Genomic DNA, 25014 nt, shown 5'->3' on the forward strand with positions numbered 1-25014 from the left:
TGTGTCTGTAGATCCTCCTGGATCTTGTACTTAGTTGTACTGCCCGTGAGCACCTGCAGTTTGTTGTTTACGGTTCTCCTATGTTTCTTTTTCTTGCCTTCCTGCCCTAACTAGGATCTCAAGTGTAGATGTGCACAGAGAAAGTGCTCCATTTCAACCTGTTGTTGTCATGATCCTGAAGTGAATGATTCTAATGAGGGCATCTGGTAGACAGCAGAACTAGCATCTGGTTAAGGAAGTGCCCTTGTATTCCTCCTTTTTATCAGGAACGGGCGAGTTCTATCAGATTCTTTATTAGAATGTTTTGAGGGGAGAAAATCATTCTTGCCCTGGTGTAATAACATGGTGAATTACTTCATCTTTTTGATACTGCGGCACCTTGCATTATTGGAATAAAATTGGCATTATCATTATATATTATTTGTTTTGACTTTCTAGATCAATTTGCTAGATTATTAAGTAGACAAAATTCATACATTCATGTTAGCCTTGTCTGGGAAAGTATTAAAGTCCCCTAGCTTTGTGAGTTGAGTTGGGAGGGTAATTTCTCAGGGCTTCCTTGCAAAAAAAAGCATCTGGGCCTGTCTCTGTGTTGAGGTTTTTATATTTGTTTCTTTGAAAATTGGGGGAGAATTGGTTGTGTAAACTTTCCGTTTCTAACAGACTCAATTTGGGTGACTTGTTTTTCTGGAAGTTGCCTGTTTAGTCTGTTTTTCAAGGTGTACATGTGTGCACGTGTGTTCAAGTTTTTGAACTCTGCAGACTTCTGTAGAGTTCTTCTATGATTTTTCAGAGTCTGTGCCATGGCTATAGTTTCAACCTCCTTGAATTCTTAGTATTGGCTGTTTATACTTGTTCTTATTCTTTTCCATGTCATTTTTTTTTTTTTTGGTCTGTTTTTTTTCAAGACTCAGCCGGAAGTTGTATTCTCTCCCGTGTATGTCTTTTATTTCATTAATTTCTTAACTGTATTTATTTCAACTTTCTTTAGGTTTTCTATTCTTCTAATTTCAGGAGAGGATGATTAAATTTTAACTTTTTTCTCTTCACTAGTATGATGGCTTATGACTATAAACTTGTCTCCAAGCAACACTCTGGCTTGATGCCCCAAGTTTGGATATAGAACTGCTTATTGTTCAGTTCTAAATATTTTCAGATTTCTTCTTTGTCCCATGAGTTATTTCGAAGAAAGCTTTTAAATTTCTAGGCTTCTTAAAATTTTAAGTTGTCTCTAATTGATTGCGTTGTAGTCAGAGAATGTTGGTTATGCTATTAATTCTTCGCCATTTGTGTTTGTTTTGCCTTAGCTGCTGGCCAGTTTTTATAAAAGTTCATTACGATTGAAAAGAACATGTTATTTCTAATAATTGGGAAAATTGTTGAAATTTTTTCCAAGAAAGTAGGTTTATTAACGGCATTGTTTTAATTATCTATACATTTTTAATCTTCATAATCTGTATTACCAAAAGAGTGAGTCTGTCTTCCTCTGTAAGTCCTCCATACGTCAGCTTCTAGTAACCTTCCTGCTTTTACTGTATATATTTTGTAGCTGTGTTTTTAGATACATGTATAATCAATTGATTGGGATGTTTTATTCTTGACCTTAATAGTGTTTCTTATCCTACAGCCTATTTTAGTTAGTATGGCCAGCTCAGGTTTCGTCAAGTTAGAATTTGCTGGGAGTATTCAACCACCCTTTATTCAGCCTCTGGTCCACATGGTTTAGGTCGCTTAGGTAGCTTATTGCTGGATTTTGTATTCTTATTACATTTTTACCACGTTTGGATTCGATTCTTCATCATATTTTGTGCTTCCTTTGTCTTGCTTTTTCGTTGCTTGTCTTTTACTTCTTCTGCTTCCTATTCTGCTTTCTTTTTTCCTCTCTTTTAGTTAATGATATTGATACAAAGTATGTAACTGGCAATCACGTATATTGTAATGACTACCTCTGTACCTGCCACCTAATTCAAGGTCTAGAACATTGCCGGTAACTTCTGTTTGGATCAGAGTTTGGTTTTTGGTTTGAAAGTTAAAAATTGTGCATTTACTAGATTGTCTTTAGGTTTGCATCATTTATTCAACAAAGGCTAAAATTAGTATCTCTGACCTCTTCTCAAATAATCTTGAAATACAGCAACTTCAGTTTCCTCCTTCTACCTCCTATCTTATTGCTGCTTACAATTTTAATTGAATTTTGTGTTTTCATTTCTTCCACATTGTATTGTTGTTATTAGTATATTGTCAGTGCTTGTTTCACTTTGGCTAGGTACTGGTTTCTTTCCCAGTATTCCCTCCTGCTTTCATACTCTTCTTGCTAGAATATGTTCTCAAATAGTTATTCCAGCACTTTATCCACTAATAGTAATGGCTTTCTCTTCATCTACATGTGTCTCCCGTTTCATTCTTGTCCTGAAATGAAGTGAAGGTACCTCCTTCAGCATAGTTTTCAGGTCTTATTTCATTGTGCCCTGGTGGGCAGTGTGCTCTTTTGTGGTGTTCCTCTAGATAACCTGTCTTGTCACTAGTTGCTTATAGGTTCTACTCTTGTCTTTGTGGTCTGAGGTTTCACTGTCGTGCATTTCAGTGTGGATTAAATGGTGCTGCTAGCTACCTGTTCTCTTACATGGGGGTTGGATGGGTGTCTTTGCATTCTAGAATATTCTCTGCTGTTTTTTCAGTATTGCTCTGTTCTTTATAACTGTTTCTTTCAGAACTTCTATGGGGCACCTGGGTGGCTCAGTCAGTTGTGTCCAACTTCCGCTCAGGTCATGATCTCACAGTTCAAGCCCTGCGTCGGGCTCTGTGCTGACAGCTCAGAGGCTGGAGCCTGCTTCAGATTCTGAGTCTCCCTCTCCCTCTGCTCCTCCCCTGCTCATACGCTGTCTTTCTCTCTCTCTCAAAAATAAATAAAGATCAAAAAAAAAAAAAAAAAGAACTTCTATTGGACAGATGTTGGACTTCCACATCCTCTTATCTATAGTTCTTAATCTCCTTCATTTATTCTATTTCTTGACTTTTTTTTTTAAGCCATCTTTATGTCTTACATCTCTAATCACTTTAGGGTTTTTGGTTTGTTTTTTTACAGTCTCAATCGGATAGTTCTGTCATCTGATGTTCTTGAGTCCACTCCAATTTCAGTCTTACTACTTTTTGAATTTTGGACTTAGAGCCTCTCTACAGTGTGGGTAGATTTGTGGATATCCTTTGTAGCCTGGTATGAGGTTTTTCTGCTGAGTGAGATTGGTTTCTGATTTGCTGATTTCTAGGTTTGGACTAGGGGGTCTTGGAAAAATGGGGTTATAAGGATTTGAGCCCTGAGCCTTTTATTCATGGTTGCTACTGCTCAGTGGGAGTTCCCACCTCTCATACAAGCTGATTGGAAAGGATCTGTGCCGGTGGGCTTGTCCCCCCACCCCCACCCCCCCATGGCCTACCTCCTGCTGAGAGTTAGTCCTTTTGGGGATCGTGGCTCTAAGTGGGTGGGAGGGTAGAGTTCTGTTCTTTTTACCTTGAACTGGCCCACATCTCCCATGTCCCTTTGAGGGCTGAAAACCCAAATGTCACAGACTGATGTTCACTTCTTAATGTAGCCATAGGGGGTTCACACATTATCCGGCGTGACTGTAGCTGGACGCAACCCTCTCAAAATTTGTGTCTACAAACTTAGTTTCAATACACTGAAGCTTGCTGGAAAGAAAAGCTGGTCATAATTATCAGCAAAGAAGCACCCTGGGATGGTTTGTAGCACAAATTCAACATTGTATTATGTAATATTTTTTTGTTAACTGTATGTTTTTAAACTTCTTTCAAGGCCTTCCATGCACCAGCTACTGTATGAGCTTCTGTCTGTGGGGACTTCCAAGCTTCACTGGAAGTTCCTGGACAGTGGACCTGCCAGCTGCTCACGAATCCCTTCTGTTTTCCCCCTTTACCCCCCCCCCCCCCCCCCCCCCCCCCCGTCCTGCTGACCCAGTCTTGAGACTTCAAAGCAAAACAACAGCACAACACACTTGTCCGAGTTGCTGGTGGATTGGTCTGGACAGAAGGCCTACCTTACAAACGCTAATAACGTAGTAAGGGACGCTACAGAATTCCTTGGTGCTTAAGAGCTTCTCCCAAGTCTAAGGCCATGGCACCTGTCCATGTCCTATTCTACGGAGTTTGGGTACTGCTTTGGCAGTGAGTCCTTGGCTCCAAGTGGTGGATTTTTGTCTGCCTTCCATGGTTTTCTCTCCCCCAGTGATGTCTTAAAGGGTTCCCGGTGTCTGGGCTGGGCTTGGCTTCTTCCCTAGCCTTCAGCTTGTATGTACAGTTTTGCCTACTTGACCAACCAGTGGGCATCTCACACATCACATCTCCATTGTGAGTTTTTGCAGCACACTCCCCCTCTCCATTCAAGTCTTCGTTCGGTCTCCTCATCTCTGTGAGGGCAGCCAAGAACCTCCCTGCCATTCTTAACCGCTGTTGTGCTCTGCCTCCAATCAATGAGGGACTTCTTGGTGCTGCCTTCCAAATTTGGCCACCTAGTTCATGTACCCTTGCCAACCATAGTGGAAAGCTGGTGTCATCTTCAGACTGAACCACTGCAGTAGCCCAGCCCCCCAACCACATACTTTGACTGCATTCTACTCAAAAAGTACATCTGGTCAAACCTGCCGCTCTAAGTCATCCTCGGAACCTAAGCAACACCTGTATCAGAAATATAGGCTGTGCTGACCTGGTTCCTGTTTAAGCCCACCTGGCTGTACCCACAATCCCTCATATGTCCCTCCCTGCCTCTTGCCCCCCTGTGGTCCCAGGTATCTGTGGTGCACTTCCATAATTGATGCAGGAGTCTGTTCCTGACATTTCCATCAGAGATATAAACTAGTATATACAAACTCCTGCAGGAGACCTGTACCCTTGATTTAAAACAGTGCAAACCTGACCTGCCATTCTCCCCCTCTAGGGTGGAAGTCTGCCTGAGGGCAGGGATCTTCTCTCCTGCTGGATCTAGGGTTGCGCATAGTAGGCACACCCATTCTTATCAGTTTCAGTGAAGGGGATTTAACTGGTAGCCAGGGAATAGAGTAGGGATGCAAGGGACTGAACCACCCGGCAGTGAGAGGGAAGGAAAGTTTGTGCCCGAACTTTGGGGCCAGGCCGGCCGTGTTTGCATGGAGTTTGGTTAAGACAGAGTGGGGAGTTGTAAATGCTGGGGGCGGGGGCGGCGGGCAACAGTTTCCCTTGGGGTGCCTTTCGAGGTCCCTTGTTTTATTCTTGGGTGGGGAGGCAGTATTGCTAGTGACCTCGCTTCTGGAGCGGCTCGGCTGGCCGGTCGTGGGGGGTGGGGTGGGCAGATGCATTTCTCAACTCTCCGACCCCCTTTCACCCCCGCCCCAAGGGCCGCAGAGCTCTTTCGGAGTTGAGCCTGGTCTGCAGGCTGCTCGGCCTTGCGCGGCGGGACTGGGGCCGCGAGTGGGGACCCCACGGGGGGCGGCGGGGGCGGGGCGTGGGCGCGGCGGCGGCGGCGGCAGCGGCGGCGGCGGGGGGGGGGGGGGGGGCGGGACGGGGCGGGGCGGCCGCCGCCTGACGTGTCTCGGCGGGATTGGAGCCGCCGCCCTATATAGCCGCGGGGGCCCGGGCGCCGGCCTCGGAGCGCGGCCGGCTACTCCGCGGCGGCGGCGGCGAGCGGACGGCGGGACGGACGGGCCGACCCCAAGGAGTGAGCGCGGGCCGGGGCGGGGGGGAGGGTGGGCCGGGCGCGAGCAGGGGTGGGGGTCGGCGGCGCAGGGAAGTTGGGGCGCGGGGCGGGCGGGGCGCGGGCTGCCGACGTGGAGCGCCGGGCGGGGGAGGGGCCGCGGCCGCCTCCCCCCTTTCCCCCGCCGCCAACCGGGCGCCCCCTCCTTTTCCCGGGCGCCCCCCTCCCCTTCCGCCGCTCGGCCCGGCCCGGGGGGGCGGCTACGTGTCACCACTGCGCATGGGCCGCAGCGCCGGCTTGGGAAGAGTGAGAAACTTTCCCGAGTCCGCGATGCCGGCCCGCGCCCACCCCACCCCCAACCCTCGCCTTCTGCGGCGCCCGCCCCCACGAAGTCCCTCTCTCTCCGTGCCGCCCACTCCCCCCCAGCCCCCTAGCCCAGCGTGGGGGAGGGGAGGCCGACCTGGGCCCGGGCCGCTGACGTGGGCGTCCGGCCGCTGAGTTGACCCCTCCCACCACCCCCCGCGCGCCCCTCCCCCGGCTCGGGTTGGGGGGAGGCTTGCAGGGCTGGGGGTGCAGCTCGGGTCCCGAAGGGCAGGGTTGGGGCCAGCAGGGCGGTAGGGCCCCGCGCAGGCCTAGCCGCACCTTCACCTGCTGCCTGCCTACGTGGTCGGGTGGGTCTGCTGCCCTGGGGGGCTGCAGTGCAACTTGGACGCACCCCAGGGTCGGCGCACGAAAAGTGCATTACGGAAAAATACCGAATTTGGATGAAAGGCGGGGAGGCCGAGCGCGTTACTGCCCCTTTAAGCCTGTCCCCGCCCGCGGGCTCGCGTGGCCTGTGGGAGGGCCTGCTGAGGTGGCATCTGCGAAAGTTCCTCCTGCGGGAAGGGTGCCGACTTCAGAACTTGGGGGAGCCGCTCACCTGGCCCTCGTTCGAACTTTTGGCCCGTGGGGAGCGCGTTTTTGTTCTCAAGCTCGGCGTGTGGGTCTTGAGAAGTATGTTGGAGAAAAAATCGGTTTTCCTTGTAGGCTTGCTGTAGGCATAAAAGTAAATAGTTTTAATCTTGGAAGAAGAGGAAAGAAGTCTGAGTTTGCACTGCGGGTGTTTAGTACCAAGCACATTCAGTCCTGTCATGGCGCGTGAAGCAGGAGCTTGTTAGGTGGCCCCGACGTACTTTTCTGTTCTGTTCCTCGGGAGTTCTCCCTGCATAGGCGTCTCGCTGGGGAAATGTAATTGACAAGGTCACAAGGGAATGCACATGTACTTGTCCAGAAGCAAAGGAAGTAAAATTCTCTCTTTAAAGATTTTCTGTGGTGTATTTGTTAGGACCAAGTTCCAGATGTGATCCACGGACGTTGTGACTGTGTTTCTCCCACGCAGCAGTCAGGAGTGCTTGCGGCTCCCTGCCACGGAGGACACGCGCGCGCTCTCTCTCTCTCTCTCTCTCTCTCTCCCCCTTTGCTTCTGTCTGTCCCCTTTCCTTTGGTTCTAGCTCTGCTGCTGCACAGTTATATTTTGCGAGGTGCCTTTTCCCCCCCCTGTGGACACTTAAACTCTGGGAAACAAGAGTTAAAGTCCAGGGTGAGAATAGTTGAAGATTTGCATTAAGTGGATCTGAATGCTTCCTGCAGGGAAAGTAGTTGAGAACAAGCAAAATGATGTAGGGTCTGGGGCGAAACCCGGAGGAGACCGCTCCACGAGTCTGAAGTGATCTTGCAGAAAAGAGTGGGCTTGTTCTCTGTGGTGAGAAGGGGGAATAAAGTTGTGGGTCTTGCCACTATATACGGCACGCTATTCTGATAGCTGTGTAGAGGTGGAGCGAGGCTCCTTTGGAAGGCAGTGCAGGGGCCCGCCCGGTGGTATTCAAAGGTTGCTGAAGGTCCCTTTCAAGCCTGATTTGAGTGGTGTTAGTACATCGGTCGGGGACCTGCGATAGCATGTGTTTGGCCTGTACTCCTTGATGGTGGGGCTTGTGTCAGGGCTCCTGCGAACTTAAGATAGCAGTGGTCACTGTGCGGTCGTCCAAGGACTCTGGAGTGGGAGTCCTCTTGATGTGTGTTGTCCGTGAAGGCAGAGTGAGGGCTTGCGGGGAGCAGGCTGGGGCGGGCATAGAGCTGTGGGGGGCAGTCTCCCTGGTGCCGATTTGTAGACGTAGAGGCAGGTAGACTGTCATGCTGAGAGCACGTTAGGAGGGCTGAGATCAGCCTTTTATAAAATCTTAGAGCAGAGCCTTAAGAGAAGGGTCATCAGGTATGTGCTTAAAATGGATTCTTAAGACAGGGTTTTGAGAAGTTTATTTAAAGAAGAAAAAAAGCCATCTTCTCTGAGGATATCAAAACCCCAGATGTTAACTCTGTTGTTGGTTGTGATCCATTCATTTCCAGCTGTGATAAACTACCATTGGAAGTCTGGAGACGAGACCCAGTGTATCCTGTCAAACAAGTCTGGAGTTTTCTGGAGATCCACTTGTCCTTCTGTTGCCCGGGGGCCTGTGCGCACGTGGGGGTGTTAGAGGCTCTGGGACAGGCTCTCACTCTGGTACGTTAGTAGGTGTGCGATCCTTTCTTGTGTTTCTCGCACTACAAGGTCCCATGGAAGAGCGAGCTGGAATGGATTTTTGAAAGGTGTGTGAGTTATCTCAGAAGGGACCTTCAGGAATTCGTCCTGTAACGTGACTCTCGGTGCAGAGTGGGAATTGCTTGTCACAGACCTGTGGCTGGAGGGGATATGGACAGTGACTGTACCTTGCAGGGTTGCTGTGTGGCTTTCACCCGGCACGGAAGATTTGTCCTGCCAAGGAAGGCAAGAGGACCGGTCAGTAGGTACACAGAGAAGAGGGTGTGGGTCTAGTCGATCATGTGGGGAACCTGAGTTACTAGGGGGGTGTCTGAGGGTTTTAGGAAGTAACAGGGACTCCTCGTGACCTGGAGTGGGAGGGAGGCTGTTGAGATGCAAGGTTGGCAGGTAAAAGGGCAGGTGCAACCCATGTGGGAGTTCTGAGCGACAAAGGCAGGGTGGATGCCTGGGTCCTGGCTTCGCTGTCGGTGCTTTGACTTAGAACACCTCCATCTTGTGCCTGGACTAGCTAAGTGTGCCCTGGCCAGACATGTGGGATTGCAAGGAGTGCTCACTTCCTGCACCTTGTCAAAATCAACATGTGAACGTGCTGCTCTGGTACTTTGATTTAATGGAAGAGCCTTAGTCTTCAGTAGGACTTGCGGGTTAGAATTATTGGAGACAGGTTCTTAAATAAAATTGTCTTGGTCAGTTTGTCTCCACTTTTCTCCCTCTGCCTTAGGGTGCACACCAGGATCTGGTGGGACTGGGGCCCCAGAGAGGCTCTGGCCTCTGGCTTGTGGCACTTTCCCCGTGTGACTGAAGCCTTGCATTTAGAGTTGTTGGTTTTTTTGTTTTTTGTTTTGTTTTGTTTGTTTCTGTTTTAATTTCTGAAATGCTGCTCAGGACAACGAGACCTGAGTCTATTGGTGCACCCCTGATTGCCATGAATTGTCATCCTAACTCCTGAATTAAACGTATCACAGGCAAGAATTTGGGGATGTTATTCTACAGTTAGGTAGCAGGATGTTTTTATTATTGCTGTCGATTCTCCCATCTCAGACACATACCCAACCTTTGTTGGAAAGTCCACCTCATCGCACCTTGTCCCTGTGTGTGTGCTGGTTTGCGTAAAGTGGCAGGTAACCTACCTGGTAGCCTCACTCTCCCAAAGTCCCTAAGGCAAGGTGACCCACACCCTCTCACTTCACAGAGTGGTTCTCGGTCCTCCCCAGATGGCCTCTGAAGGTCCCTTCCAACCCTGCTATTTTATGGCCTGGTTTCTAAATCCCCAGTGGATTAGAAGGGACCAAAGGACTTTTACAGGATAACAACGGGAACGGAGTAACCACAAGGCACAGCGAGCTCATGAGGACAGCAGCTCTCGTTCACCCCGAGATGCTCAGGAGGAGCCCCCCCACGTCCACGTTCTGTTTTGTGTCACAGAATGTTTTTCCTCCTGGGTTAGCAGTCAGAGATTAAGAGGGGTGCAGGAGAAATTCGTCAACCACGCAAGAGAACAGACCATCAAGTTTGTAAGGATTTTACTTCAAAATGGGTCAATTGAAAAGTTTCGGTGTTAAGGGCTCACTCCGGTCCAGGGAAAAATTGCCCCTAAAAGTTCTAGATGGTTTACATTTTACTGTAATAGGTTTTGTTTGAAACTGATAGCCCAAGGGCAGAGAGCTTCCCCTTTTTTCCCAAAAAACTTGTCTAAATGTTGGTAGTAATACCGAAGTGTAGATGATGTCGTGCCCTTTTCTGTTTAGGAGGTAAAAGGATCTGGGTTGTAGAATACAGATAAGTAACTTCTCTCTGGTTTTCTTCTCGCTCCCGCTCCCTTCCTGTCCCACACCAGCAAAAACTGGCAGGCTGACAGAGGCGGCCTCGGGACGGACTCTCTGGCTACTGACCGCTTTGCTGGTAAGTTTGACCATCTTTTCCAAAGGTTCCCCGTCCCGGAGCCGCGCGCGCACACGTTTCTAGTGGTTCAGAGAGACTTGTGGCTCCACATCGCGACTCGGGCGGCATGCACGTGTGCCCTGCAGGTGTGTCGTCTGGCTTCCACGACTGTGTTCAAGTTTTGTGTTTAGTCAGGATCGTCTGAATTTGGGTTGTGTTCTCTTTAGGAATGTAGAGCTTAATTTTCTTGGATCTAGGAAGAGTTCTGAGTTGTGAAAATTACACAAAAAGTTCACTTTTTTACATCAGTTGGCTCTCTTACTACTTTTCTGCCACAGTGGTACATACAGATTGGTGCGTAATTGTGTGAAAAAAGTGGGTTCTTCATTCTCACAGCAGCGTGGAGCTCGCCTGGAGTCGAAAGGGGGAAGCAAACACCACGGCTTCGGTGCTGAAAGAGCCCCCTTTTCCAAATAAGGGGCTGTGGCTTTTAGAGCCCTGGAATTCCGCTGAGTACGGGGTGCTCAGGCAGCAGGTCTGGAGGCAGAGACTGCGTGGTTCTTTCCCTGGACTGAGGAACTCTATACCTGCGGGTCCCCTGTGACCCCTGAGACACAGGACTTCAGAGAATCCCCAGCCCCCACCCGTCAGAGGCACTTACCCATCCTGCTTCTCGCTGTTCCAGTGGAAGAAGCTGCTCCCCATCCCCACCCCATCCCCCCGCCGTGGACCGGACCGCGTCGCCAAGCTGTGCGGTGCCCTGGGCCTTGCCTGTAGTGCCCATGGTGCCTGAGATCCCCGCAGACCCTGTTTGATTGGCTTTTGGTAGCAGCTGTCACGTGATCTCTTGAGCATTGGGAGGCATGTGGGTGAACCAGTCCCCAGAATATCTGAGGTAGATGTGAGGATGGCTGTCCAGGTGTCGGTCTGTAGGCTTTTGCCGCCCCTGGGCTTCACGGGACTGGGGCGCTCAGTTGGAGCCTCCGCCTCCTCACTTAGAGGCTAAACTTGGAGGGGAGAGTTGTCCACGGACCCTCCTTCACTTGCGTTTTGCCTTTCATCGCTTGGTGAAGGTTTGAGTGTCCTGGTACCTCACGGGTTGTGAGGAGAATGGGTGGTTTGCTGGTGAAACAAGCCCTTGGCTGAAACACGAAGCTTAACGGTCTCGCCGTGCCTTGACTTTCTTCTGTCTGACTCCCTCCTTCCTGCTCCAGTGGCTCACCCGGATTGTGCGCGGGCGCGAGATCAACCATGAGCTCCGTTGCAGTTTTGACCCAAGAGAGCTTTGCTGAACACCGAAGTGGGCTGGTTCCGCAGCAGATCAAAGGTGACGGCCCCTTTTGTGCCTTTCTTCTTCACTCTGAGACGTCGCTCCTTCAGCATCTTTGTCAAATCTTTCTGCCAGTATTTCTGGATACAGAAACTCTCAAACTGGACCGCTTTCTGGAAAGCCAGTGATTGTGGTCACTGGTAATTAACGGGATTCTTTTTCAGAATTGCTGTTTCCCAGTTGTGTTGAACTAAAATCCTTCAAGATCTGGTGTGTATTTACATAAACAGGATAATTTAATTTGAATGCTAAATTTTCATTCATAATCTTTCATCTGTATGCAGATTCTATAAAATTTTCAGGTGAGAGAGTAGGGTTTTCTATTCCAGCCTGTTCTCAACTTTAAACGTTTTCTAATAACCGAACCAACTATCAGTTCTTAAGTTTAATTAAAATTTCACTTTGTAAGTCCCACTGGCCGTGTTTCGCGTGCTCATTTATTGCTAGGGCAGTGGAGACCCAAGCGCTGCCACGCGCCATCCAGCTGCCCCGTAGGGTTGTTTCCCTCTCTAGATGAGGGACGCCAGGCACTGACAGGACCCGGCTGCTTGTCAGCGCGGAGGCTTTTTGGCGTCCTGGGATAGCACAGCCACGTGGCCAGAAGTGGTGAGCCCGGAGTGGCACGTAGGCCTGTCTCATTCCAAAGGTCATCTCCCTGCTCTGTGTGCACATCCATTCACAGTGGTTTTTGCGGGGCGCTACCGTTGCCGAGGCACTCGGGGGGATCCGGAACAGCCCCGCTCCTGCTTTCACGGAGCTCTGGTGAATGGGACAAAAAAACCGTGAATGATTAGGGCTCTGTGGGGGATGGAGGTGATGAATGCTCCGGGGCCCGGTTTCCCCCGGGCTTGTTGGCTCCTGTGCAGTTGGGAGGGGGTGGTCAGAGACGGCAGCTCCCGCACAAGTCATTGTCAGCACGGTGCCCTGCGGTGGGAGATCGGCCGGGGTCTGCCGCGGAGGCGGGTCTCAAGGGCAGTGCTGAGTGAGCACTGACATTATTCTGTTCTGCATATTTAAGGGTTGATTATGTGCCAGGCGTTGTCATGTCATAGTTGTGATTCTGTAAGCAAGGATTAGAAGACTCTTGGGCTTAAATTCTTTGTGGTAAGGCCTGTTTTCACGGGGCTCACCCCACTCAGGGAGGAGTAAGGCACCTGCTGTCGGGGTTGGCCCCTCCCGGCCACATGCTGAACCTGAGGGTGCTGGGCCTGGTGAGCTCACAGGGCCCTTTACCGTCACTAAATGAAGAGGTGGGGGTGGAGTGTCACTCACAATTAATGTTTTGTTGCTCTCTTTTATTGATTTATTTTGACATTAAAACTCTCCAAGTGTCTTTTTCGTCTAATGTTGAAAGTGGTGTGCTTCCTTTTAATCTGTGTCGGCTGGTCCAGTTGCTACTTTAAATTCAGAAGAGGAGAGCGACCCTCCAACCTACAAAGATGCCTTCCCTCCACTCCCTGAGAAATCGGCTTGCTTGGAAAACGCCCAGGAGCCTGCTGGCGCCTGGAGTAACAAGATCCGGCCCATCAAAGCTTCCGTCATCACTCAGGTAGAAACTCCGTTCTTTCTTCCTCTGCCATTCCAAGTAGGAAGTGGTAGCACCTGAGGGAGTGGGTTTTGAACACACAGAAATGGGAATGCTTTGGGCATGCGGGGGCGGGGGGGGGGGCTTTCAGGGTAGATCATTCCCCACTGCTGGGGCAGCTGTCCTCACGCCCACCGCATAGCCCTGGCGCTCAGAAGGAGCAGGTTCCTTGGCTCTTCAGTCTCCGCTGCAATCCAGTCTCTGCTCCTAACTGCTGAAAGTGGCTTTCCACATCACCAGCTCCAACAGGAACCTGTCTGTCTTTTCTGCCTTCTGTCCCCCCATGTCAAAGCAAGTCTTCTCCTTTTGGCTCCGGGACACCCATTTCCGTGGCTTTCTTTGATCTCACTAGTCCATCTCTCTGCTCTCCTGACCTGGGACACTGGTGAGGTGAACCCCGTCTCCCATGTGAACTCTTGTCTGATCGTGCTTGTTGATTACCTGCCACCCATGTGCCAAGAAGTGCCCTGAGCCTGAACCTCCTAACCGACTGCATCCTGGGTCTTTCCACCTTTCCGGCAGCTATCTGACACAGGCCTGGTGTCTCCCCAGTCTTCCCAATCTTATTAAATGCACCATGTTTTACTCAGGGGTCCAGGCCCAAAACCAAGAGTCATTTTGGTTCCTTCCACTTCCACTCTTGCCTCTGCTCAGTGCCTTCTCCGTCCGGCAGCTGGAGCGTCCTGAGTCATCAGTCCACGTGCCTACCTCTGCCCGAACCCTTCGTTGCCCTCATCTTGCTGCAGAGTGGGCTGGGGCATCCGGTTCCTTCCTTTCCCCTGCTTGGACAACACCCCCTCGTGCTCACGCTGCTCCCTTATGTGCCCCCTTTTTATTGCCCTCTCCCTTTTGCTCACTCTCCCCTCTGAGTATGGCTTTTCTCTGTCTCCTTGTCCCTCAGCCCCTCTTACCTCCCTGTGTGTTTCCTTCGCTGTGCTCTCACCTGGTGCTTCCTTGCTGTCCATTTGTATCGGGGTATAGCTGTCTTCACTGGAGGGCGGCCTCCTGCCCTGAGGTGCTTTCTGCGGCACCCCCTCTCTGGCTGTAGAGCAAGGGAGGGGAGGAGGCGGGATACTTAGGAGTCTGCGGACTCAGGCTCTTGACTCTGTATTCGGTGCCTGCGCACCTAAGTGTTCTCCGTCTCTTAATCTCTTTACCTTCCCTTTTTTGTCTTTTCCTGAGCAGGTGTTCCATGTGCCCCTGGAGGAGAGAAAATACAAGGACATGAACCAGTTTGGAGAAGGTGAACAAGCAAAAATCTGCTTGGAGATCATGCAGAGGACCGGCGCCCATCTGGAGCTGTCTCTCGCCAAAGACCAGGGCCTCTCCATCATGGTGTCGGGGAAGCTGGATGCTGTCATGAAAGCCCGGAAGGACATCGTTGCTAGACTGCAGACTCAGGTGGGTCCCCGGCTGAGTTCTCCCGAGCAGGTGTGCCCTGGACCGTGCCGCTGGCTCCTGCAGATACGGCTTTGGCTTCGTCAGACCCTTCCCCCACTGGGGAAGCAACATGTGGAGCCTCCTGGCATTTTTATTTGAAAAACCACTAAATCGGGGATAGAAGTGGGACACCTACTGTTTTTGCTATTTGACCTGATGGACTGAAAGGTAAAGGCTTGTCCCGAGGGCGGAGACACTTGGAGAAGCTGGGCTCACTGGATGGTGTAGTGCAGACACCACCACAGGGCGCTCGTCCCCAGGGCCTGGCTCGGGGGTCTGTGCATTGCTGGTTAAATACACGTTTCTGGGTCCTGAACTTGGGAGGTTACAAGTTCGGATGTTGTTTTGAACCTGTTTCATAGTTCTTAGTAGTCTGATACCACTACTTGGAATTGATTGGGGAGAACTGTTACAATAAATAAATCTACGATACCTTTTGTTTCTCCGTTAGCGGTGTCGCTTAAAGGTGAAGGTCAACGCAGAGAATCTTATTAAAATTAAAATGTCTTGTGACAGAGACAGCGTTAGGTGGGTTTACTTAGAAATGGAGGTCCTGGGGTACCTGGGTGGCTCAGTCTATTAAACGTCCGACTCTTGGTTTTGGCTCAGGTCATGATCTCACAGCTTTGTGGGTTCAAGTCCCACATCATATCAGACTCTGCACTGGCAGCACGGAGCCTGCTTGGGATTCTCTCTCTACCACTCCCCCACTCATGCTCTCTTTGTCTCTCTCACAACAAATAAACTTTAAAAAAGAAAAAAAAAGAGGGGCTCCTGGGTGGCTCAGTCGGTTAAGTGTCCGACTTCAGCCCAGGTCACGATCTCACAGTTCGTGAGTTCGAGCCCCACGTTGGGCTTTGTGCTGACAGCCTGGAGCCTGCTTCGGATTCTGTGTCTCCCTCTCTCTTTCTGCCCCTCCGCAGCTCATGCTCACACTCTGTCTCTGTCAAAAATAAATAAACTTTAAAAAAAAATTAAAAAAAAAAAAGAAATGGGGGTTCTGTTGGTGCCTGCCTGGGTGGCTCAGTGAGCGTCTGACTTATGATTTTGGCTCAGGTCATGATTCGAGGTTCATGGGATTGAGGTCTGCATCAGGCTCTATGCTGAGTGTGGAGCCTGCTTGGGATTCTCTCTCTCTCTCCCTCTGCCCCTGCCCCCTGCTCGCTCGCTCGCTCTCTCGCTCTCTCTCTCTCTCTCACTCTCTCACTTTCAATCTCTCAATGTCTCTCACTCTAACAAAAAGGTTGGGGGTGGGGGGCAGCCTGGAGCACCTGGCTGGCTCGGTTGGAAGAGCATCCAATTCTTGATCTCAGGTTATAATTTCGAGCCCCACATTGGTTGTAGAGATTACTTAAAAATACAGTCTTTAAAGAGGAAAAAAGAAATGGGGGTTCTCCCCACCTGCCACTGATCTTCTGCAAACTCCTGGGGGAGCTGGCTCTAGAATGTTGTGGCTAAAAGATGAGGGGCTGTGGGGCAAGAGCAGGGACTTAGCAGGGAGGAGGGGGTCTGCCCTGTGCTGTCCACACTCTCACTCACCCTGTCCTGTGGGCCATGGGAAAGTCACTAACTCTCCACTAGCTTCAGGGACCGAAGTCCCGAAACACAGGCAGCACTTCACCTTGCTGCTGACATGTAATCAGTTCTCAGACTTGCCGTTTGCTGGTCAGTGAATATTTGAGTATTTCGTGAGTGAGCACTGGGCGGGAGAAGACCTGACCCACTCCACTCCCCCTACACCTCCCTTTACTTTAAAGCAGATCCCAGATACATTCATCTGTAATCTTCCCCCCACCTTTTTAAAAGTATAATCTACCAGGCTGTTACTCATTAAAGTTAACAGTAATTTTTAAGTTTGTTACTTATTTTGAGAGACGGAGTGAAAGCGCATGAGTGTGCGTGGGAGAGGGAGAGAGAGTATCCCAAGCAGGTTCCATGCTGTTGGCGCAGAGCCTGATGTGGGGCTTGATCCCACAAACTGTGAGATCGTGACCTGAGCTGAGGTCAAGAGTCTGACACTTGAGGGACCGAGCCGCTCAGGCACCCCTAAAAGTAATAGTAATTTCATAATATATACATACTAAGCCCAGTCTGTGGACTTCTTACGTTAATTATCTCCAGTTGTCTTTGGAGTTCAAATCGGCATCCACACCAGGCCTGCCTGCTGGGCGTCTTGTGCTCATGCCCTCTTTGATTCCTCAGTAGTGCCCTCCCCTCCTCTTCTTGGTGCCTTTGATTTTCTGGGATAAGCAGGTATTTGCTTTGTCCCACCGTCCACTGTTATTTCCTGTAAACTGGGGGTTAGATCTAGGGGTTGGTTACTTTGATGTTCAACTTGTTTGGCAGGGAAACTTGTGGGTGGTCCTGTGTGGTTGTTATTGATTCCAAGACTAGACTCCAGTTTTCAGCAAATGCATGCATTAATAAAGTTCCCGATCTTTTGCTTAGTACTGTTATCATCTGCAGACTGCTTAAATTCAGTGGGGTGCAGATGGCAGTTTTCTAACTCCCTCCCCATTAACTTGGTCTTCTTGTGAAGAACTTTCCTCTGCCACCTGTTGAGTCAGTGTTCAGACTACGTTGGCACCCTGGCATCTTCACGGGGGACCCGGGAATCTTCTCACTGTCATTATGAACTTTTGATGTGTTGATTTGGTCCTTTATGGTGAAGTTTGCATCACCTTTGGATAGTGGGACCCCCTTTGGTGTGGCCTCCTGCCGCCTTCTGGAGTGATCATTCATGTCCATCATGCCCTAATTTCGAACACAGACATGCAGGCCAACTGTAGCCACAGACGTAAAGTCAACTGTTCATCCAGGAACTCTGTGCCTTTTTTTTTTTTTTTAATTGTTTTTGAAGTTTATTTTTGAGAGAGGGGAAGAGACAGCATGAGGGGGCAGGGACAGAGAGAGAGAGACACGGAATCCGAAGCAGACTCCAGGCTCTGAGCTCTCAGCACAAAGTCCGACGCAGGGCTCGAAACTACGAACCGCGAGATCCTGACCTGAGGTGATGTCAAACGATTAACTCTCTGAGCCACCCAGGTGCCCTTCTGTGCCTTTTTAGTAGGAAGTTGCATGAGTGCAAACTGGTAGTTCTAATTAAGATGAAAGGTGATGGAGTCTTAAAATTGCTTGAAGGAGTTCATGCTCTCATCCTGAGATACAGTTAGGTTGGGACAGAGTCAGAGCTGTGTGATAAGATCCTGTCAGAGACAGCTTCCGCACCCCCCCCCCCCCCCCCCCCCGTCTCCCTCCCCTGCCAGGTGACCATTCTTAGTCTTTGATTTATCCTTCCCTTGTTTGGGTTTGAGAATAGAAGCAAAAGATAACTTGCTGTAATAGACCTTGCCCTACATCCTGTTTTTTCCTGCGTCTTTTTTGGAGATGTATACGTATCAGCAAACAGTGGCTCTCCTCCTTTCTTACTTGGGTGCGTGGTGCTCTGTGCGTGTGCTGGAAGTTGTTCAGGCATTCCTGTTGATGGGCATTTGGGTGCCTCCCTGACTTCTGTTATAAGTGTGTCTGGTTAAAAACCTTGTGCATATGGGATTTCCTGTTTTACCCTGTCTATCTGAAGATGAGTTTCCTAGCAGTGAGGTGGCTGGTCTGGGCTGGTCTGAGGGCAGCGCATACTTAATTTCTCTGTAGCAGCCAAGCCCTGGCCCCCAGGTGCACCCGGGGGCCTCCCCCACAGGCTTGCCCCGCCTGTCAGATGCTTGGGCTTTTCGCATTCTGGAGAGTAGCTGAGTGTACTTTTAATTTGGATTTTTCAGATGAGCAGAATTGTTTTATTTACTTACTTGAAAGAAAGTGTGAGTGGGGGAGGGGAGAGAGAGAATCTTAAGCAGCCTCCACACTGTCAGTGCAGAGCCTGGCGTGGGGCTCCATCTTACGACCGACGCTGAGATCATGACCTGAGCCGAAATTAAGAGTTTGACACTAAACCAACTCAGCCACCCAGGCGCTCAGGATTGAGTGTCTGTTTAATACTGAAGGACCCTTTGCATTTGCTCTGTGTGCTCTTTGTTCTTTGGCCTTTGCTATCAAGTTAAAGAGTCTACCTGGCTCAGTGTATTAGGGCTCTTAAAACCTGCCCCAGAGGGGCACCTGGGTGGCTCAGTTGGTTGAGTGTCTGACTTGGGCTCAGGTCATGATCTCATGGTTCGTTTCATGAGTTCGAGCCTGGCGTCGGGCTCTGTGCTGACAGCTCAGAGCCTGGAGCCTGTTTCGGATTCTGTGTCTCCCTCTCTGTCTCTGCCCCTTCCCTGCTCGTGTTCTGTCTCTCAAAAATAAATAAATGTTAAAAAAAAGAATTTAAAAACCTGCACCAGTAATACACCTTATGAATAACGCTTCCTAGTTGGCCATTTGTTTTTTGACCTTGGTGTGTTTTGCTGTGTGACGGGTTATTCAAGTGTAGTCATGTTCATTACTATTGTTATTTTGAGTCCTCACTAGGAAACTGTTTCACTTCTGGATTATGAGAAGCTTCATCTTTTCCTGGTGCCTGGAAGGGTGTTCTTCCCTTTTTGTTCTGGATGTTTGGAGTTTCTTACCAGCAGGGGGAGGGGCACATCCAGTTTCATCCTTCTCCATACGGCTGTTAGGTTGTCGACACCAGTTTTAAAAGAGTTTTTTCCCAGTGATTTGAGTGGCTGTTTTTATGAAGTCCTACGTTTCCGTATTAACTTGTTTCTGTTTGTGGGTTTTCAGTTCTGACCTGTTGGTCTGTCTTTCTGTGTGCTAATATTCTGTTTTAAGGGTAGTAGTTTTATATTATTTATATTTAGTACAGTTACTGGTACCCTTCCTGTACTGTCCTCTTTCAAGATTTTCCTTGTGCCTTTCTCTTTTGCTCTGCCATGCAAAACTTTATGATCTACCTTTTGCTCAGAATTGCATTAGAGCTTTAAAGGAGTGTTTTGTGATTTTTTTTTGAAAGAGGGCACAAGTGAGTGAAAGGGAGAGAGAGAAGTGGGGCTCACCTGATGCGGGACTCGGGCTCATGAACCGTGAGGTCATGACCTGAGCTTGAGTCAGATGCTTAATGACTGTGCCACCGGGGCACCCCGTCCTGTGAGTTCTAGTGCTCGGATCCCCCCTGCGCTGCCTGGGCGCCCCGTCCTGTGAGTTTTAGTGCAGGGACCCCACCTCTTATGTTGGGTTGTGTCTACTTAGCTACTTTGTCTTTTTTTTTTTTTTTTGGCCTGTCAGAAATGGCCATTCTTTTGCATTCTGTCTTCTAACCAGTTGCCGTTAGCATGAGATAAAGCTGCTTTGGTGCTGCTCTTCTCCCTGTTATAGACCTTAGACGTTTAATAAAGTTGTAGTTTCCCGGGGCTCCGGAAGGCACAGGCCCGTGCCTCTTCCCTGTCTCATCTTTGTGCCTGCTTTGCTTCCTTGGGTTTCCTTTTGTGGTGACCCCCTGCAGTGGAGGTTGGGGGGGGCAGACCTCAGTGGGTACCTCCCGTTAAGTACAGGCTGAGTAGGGTGCATGCCTTTTGTCATGTTACAGGAGTAACACATCCATTGATGTTCATGTTCTTGCACATTTTAAATCATAAATAGATTTAAATTTTCTGGAGGTGATCGTTTGATTTTTCTTCTTATGTCAACGTCATGACACGTCAGTGGTATGATGAATTACATAAACTGATTTCCTCATTGATCCATTTTTGGAGCAAACGTGAGCTGATCAGAATGTGTAACAGGCTGGTGGTCTTTTTCTGTGCTGGTTGGGAAGTGAGGTCCTGTTACATGGTCTCTGTGACATTTTTGTTTTGAACGTCAGGTAGTCTGCTATAAGACGGTATTTTGGGGGAAGGGGGAAGTGGCTGATACGGGAGTTTCTGCTACACCAGTGTTGGGAGCTTTAACACGTTTCTTTTTTAAGTCGTCTTAGTGGCTACTTTCTGCACAGAGTTGGGAAGACTGGGAGCCTGTGTCCTCCTGGCTCTTTGGGACTTCAGGAACCTGCTTGATTTCTAGCAGTTGGACTCATTGGATGAAGGCTTTGGACTATTTCTATTTTATTTTCTCAGATAAGTCGTCTGTTTTAAGTGGTTGTAAAAGAGAGGAAAAAGAGTTTATTAGGGATATAGGTCTTATGTCTGAAAATAAAAATCGCTTAGTATTCCAGAAACAAAAATTAATGTGGTTAGTCAGTTATGTACCCGTTTTCCTACCATGTCCCAGGATGGTGTTGACAGTCATGGAAGTGGAGAACAAGACAGCATTCTTGAATATTCCTGTTCTCGTGGTGGCTCATTGCGTCGAGAAGCCGTTGAACAAATCAGTACTTCTAACTAACTATGACAGCAGAGCATGTGTCATGGGGTCATGGGGGGGTGTATTGCACTTGAACTTTTCCTAGCCTTGGGGTCAGGGTAAGCGTCCCCAAGACCATGATGTTTATTTAACCTGGGAGTGTTCTGAGGGATGGGCTGGCACTGGCAGGCAAGAATGGCGTTTCAGGCGGAGAGGATACCATGGAGAAATAATGCTTTTTCAGGACCTGCAAATACTATTGTTTTCTCTGCCTCTCTTCCTCTTACAGGCCTCAGCAACTGTTGCCATTCCCAAAGAACACCATCGCTTTGTTATTGGCAAAAATGGAGAGAAACTGCAAGACTTAGAGCTCAAAACTGCAACCAAAATCCAGATCCCACGCCCAGATGACGCCAGCAATCAGATCAGGATCACCGGTACCAAAGAAGGCATCGAGAAAGCTCGCCATGAAGTCTTGCTCATCTCCGCTGAGCAGGTGGGGCCAGGTGAGGGCTTGGTGTGTGTGCATCGGCCTCAGCCCAAGAGCTGTGCCTTCATGGTTCTGTTCTGTCCTTTCCAGGACAAACGTGCTGTCGAGAGGCTGGAAGTGGAGAAGGCGTTCCACCCCTTCATCGCTGGGCCTTATAACCGACTTGTTGGTGAGATCATGCAGGAGACAGGGACGCGCATCAACATCCCCCCACCCAGCGTCAACCGGACAGAGATTGTCTTCACTGGAGAGAAGGAGCAGTTGGCCCAGGCTGTGGCTCGCATCAAGAAGATTTATGAGGAGAAGGTAGTGGTTGGGCAGAGAGTGTGGGGACTGTCATCTGGAAGTGTGGCTGAAGTCTAGCCCCTGCCTCTTACCGTCTTGTGCCCAGATGAGTTCAGTTTCTGGTTAGCTAGCGGGTGGAGCTGTTGGGCAGGGAAAGAGTGGACAGAGCTTGGAGCTAGACGCCTGGGCTGGACGTAGCACCCAGATCCAGTCCAGTGTTGGAGCTAGCTGTCTGCTGTGAGTCCCCGTCATGGAGTCCCCATACTCACTCCTTGAGGTAGGGGAGGACTTGGTGTCCTCACCTCACGGACTTGGACTTTTCAGTCCGGGCTCGAGTTAAATTCTCAGGTGATTCTTGTGAGGACGAAACCCAGCCCTTGATCAGAGGAGGTTCTGGGGGTTGGCTGGTCCCCGTCTTCACTTGCAAGGGCTCACGAGTATGTAAGGCTCTGCGTCTTGCTCCCCCCTTCTTTGATGACAGTGTTCTGTTCCCACCTATTCCTCCTGAGTCCTCCCTTCTGACTCCCTCATGGTGCTCTTAGAAAAAGAAGACCACAACCATCGCTGTGGAGGTAAAGAAGTCCCAGCACAAGTATGTCATCGGGCCCAAGGGCAACTCCTTACAGGAGATCCTGGAAAGAACAGGCGTGTCTGTGGAGATCCCACCCTCAGACAGCATCTCCGAGACTGTGATACTTCGAGGCGAGCCTGAAAAGCTGGGGCAGGCGCTGACTGAAGTCTATGCCAAGGTAACTGCCGCGTACGACACCGGGCGCTGGCTGCGGGGACCGTGTCGGGGGAGCGCACGCCTGGCTCTGGCGAGCGTGAACACGCGTGAGCTGGCCCCCGCAACCCCGCTGCTCTGCCCCCTGGTTTCCTAGGCCAACAGTTTTACGGTATCGTCCGTCTCCGCTCCTTCCTGGCTTCACCGATTCATCATTGGCAAGAAAGGGCAGAACCTGGCCAAGATCACTCAGCAGATGCCTAAGGTGAGGGGGCCTTGTGGATGTGTTAGTTCTGAGTTTTTGATCTTGTCCCGTTGCTGACGTTTGTTGTTTATTCTGGGCGTGCCTCTGAAGACCGTGGCACGGTTTTTAAAAGTCAGTTGCTGTTTGTGCCAGTCCGTTTACATGGTTGGCTGAGGAAGAACGTAATGAAGTTTTTAATGTACCTGTCATTCTTTTGACCTTTTTAGTCGGAAGCTGTGTGTATCGTCGGGTGTCGTGGATACCTTAGGAAAGCTCTCCTGTACTAGGGCGTAGTAACTTCACGATAGTTACGTGTGTAAACTTGGAAGAGCACACGTGCGCCGTTTGTTTGAAGTGTGGCGTTACAGCCTTTTCGTGCTTTGCACTCCCATCCTTGACGTCTCCCTGGTCTTCCGGAGGGGACCACAGCTCCCCGTGGACTTACCCCGGCGGACTCGCGCGGGAACACCTCCTTCGTACCACCCTCCTACTCACAGCGGGTTTCCAGTTGACTTCCTCACGTTTCCCTTAGGCTCAGGGTCCTGGTTCACACAAATGCAGCTGCTTCCTGGGGCCACTCTCCCTTAATGCCCTCGTCACACGTTGCCCTCTTGCCCGGTGTGTCGTAAGCGGGGACAGGGCTGGCCCTGCCTGTGGACCACCTTCAGGCAGCTCTCCGTGGGTTCAGATTTCCTCCCTAATGCTTGTCCTCATTGTTTGACTTTTTTAAAAAAGTGTTTTTAATGTTTATTTTTGAGAGAGAGAAACAGACAGAATGCTAGTGGGCGAGGGGCAGAGAGAGAGGGAGACCCAGAATCTGAAGCAGGTTCCAGGCTCCGAGCTGTCAGCACAGAGCCCCACGCAGGGCTCAGACTGAAGAGCCGTGAGATCATGACCTGAGCCGAAGTCGGACACTCAACCGACTGAGTCACCCAGGGGCCCCAATACTTGTCTCCTGTCTCATTCTTTGTGTGAGTGAAGAGGAGTAGGCCTGTAACGGGGAAAGTGCCACAGCGAAACAGTGGGGAAAGTGGTGTTGAGGTGCTCTAGGTCTGCGGTGTGGGTGGTAGGCGTATTGTGGAGGATTTTACAGTTCCCGTATTTACTGAAGCAAAGATGATTAGATTGCGGTATCGAGTACCGAAATAATGGGTGTCCCCCAGCTGCCCTCTTCAGCCGCCTGTGGTGTCTCTGGACGAGCGTTTATATGAAGCAGGTGGGGTTGGCCGCTGCCTCAGGAAAGCACTCGCAGGTTCTCAGGGCGCTGCCGCTGTGCCGTGCCGTCTTGGCCATCTCCTTCCTCATTTTGATGTGGTAGGTTCACATCGAGTTCACGGAAGGTGAGGACAAGATCACTCTGGAAGGCCCCACAGAGGATGTAAACGTGGCCCAGGAACAGATTGAAGCCATGGTCAAAGACCTGGTAAGGTGCCCCCCTGCACGTTGTGGGTGCTGGTGAGGTAGGGGCGTGGCTGGAATGTCCTCGCTTGCCAGTCAGACATCACGTGGGTGGGCCTGGCTACCCAGGGGTAGCCCAGGGCGAGTAACGGGTCTGAAGCGGTTAGAACCTGGCCGAGTCCAGGAGGTTCATGGATGGAGGAGACTTTGTTTTGAAGAAGGGTCTTTGAAGTGGGCCGGAAGGACAGTCTTAGAACAATGCCCGACAGTTGAGTGACAAAACATGGCAACAGCTACCGGCTTTTGGACTTTGGTTCTTGCTGGTGTCTGAGACGTTGGCTCATCCCATGGCCTCAGGAGTTTGTCTCCGGACCCATTCTGTGCTTCTGCAGATTACCCGGATGGACTATGTGGAGATCAACGTGGACCACAAGTTCCACAGGCACCTCATCGGGAAGAGCGGGGCCAACAGTGAGTGCGGCTGATGGCGCCGGGGGTGGTGCTGGGGTTGAGGGTGGGTCACACAGCTTCGAACTCCTCTTCTCCTCTCCTCGGGCTGTGGTCGGTCTGGAGGTAACCATGACCATCCTGGTCAGAGGTCACGGTGAAGGACTACCGAGCCTGATGGGGTAACATCACTGGTTTTCTAGTCACTACCGAATGGGTGCCTAGCGGGGCTCCCCAAGGAGCAGGAAATGTCTGGGCTCACGGGCACAGGGAGGGGTTCTTTTGGGCAAGCGATATCACGGCAGCCCAGGTGAGCTCTGTCTGATCAGGAGCGCAAGCGTGGTTCCTCAGAAGTGTGTTGAGTGAGGGCTGTGCCCAAATGAAGGATGTTTTCTAAAACCCACTCCTTGGCCTGGTTTACTGTGAGGCCACCCGACACATTACAGTGCTTTCCTTGTCCCTATGTTTGCTCTGTAGTAGGAGGTGAGAGGGCAGCACACGTCCCAGCCTGGGTCCATCCCTAGGTTGTAGGGACCCCAGCCGTGTAGACAGGATGCCCTGTGAGTGTGTCCTCTTTGGTTTTTGCCTGATACGGTCCAGTTTTTGTTCATAGTAACGTAAGCTTGTCAGCTGTGCCGTGTTTGGTGTCAGTCTTGTGTCCTGGG

General features: G+C 50.3%; 1 protein-coding gene across 2 annotated transcripts in view; it reads left to right on the forward strand.

Annotated features, from left to right (window-relative positions):
• The window catches only part of HDLBP (high density lipoprotein binding protein), a 73721-nt gene that overhangs the window by 27210 nt on the left and 21497 nt on the right, over positions 1-25014 (forward strand). The window contains exons 1-11 of one of the 2 annotated variants that reach the window (XM_053902526.1): positions 5586-5704; positions 10093-10157; positions 11351-11463; positions 12858-13015; positions 14237-14452; positions 21051-21257; positions 21342-21557; positions 22079-22285; positions 22418-22525; positions 23823-23927; positions 24295-24373. In XM_053902526.1, the coding sequence (XP_053758501.1) occupies positions 11388-11463; positions 12858-13015; positions 14237-14452; positions 21051-21257; positions 21342-21557; positions 22079-22285; positions 22418-22525; positions 23823-23927; positions 24295-24373 (1372 nt within the window). In that variant the 5' untranslated portion in view covers positions 5586-5704; positions 10093-10157; positions 11351-11387. Of the gene's footprint in view, positions 1-5585; positions 5705-10092; positions 10158-11350; positions 11464-12857; positions 13016-14236; positions 14453-21050; positions 21258-21341; positions 21558-22078; positions 22286-22417; positions 22526-23822; positions 23928-24294; positions 24374-25014 lie in introns of those variants that run through there. The other variant, XM_053902533.1, reaches the window with a different exon arrangement.

This window comes from Panthera pardus, unplaced genomic scaffold (genome assembly GCF_024362965.1).
Source record: "Panthera pardus isolate Hobbes unplaced genomic scaffold, ASM2436296v1 HiC_scaffold_10, whole genome shotgun sequence".
Taxonomy (NCBI): domain Eukaryota; kingdom Metazoa; phylum Chordata; class Mammalia; order Carnivora; family Felidae; genus Panthera; species Panthera pardus.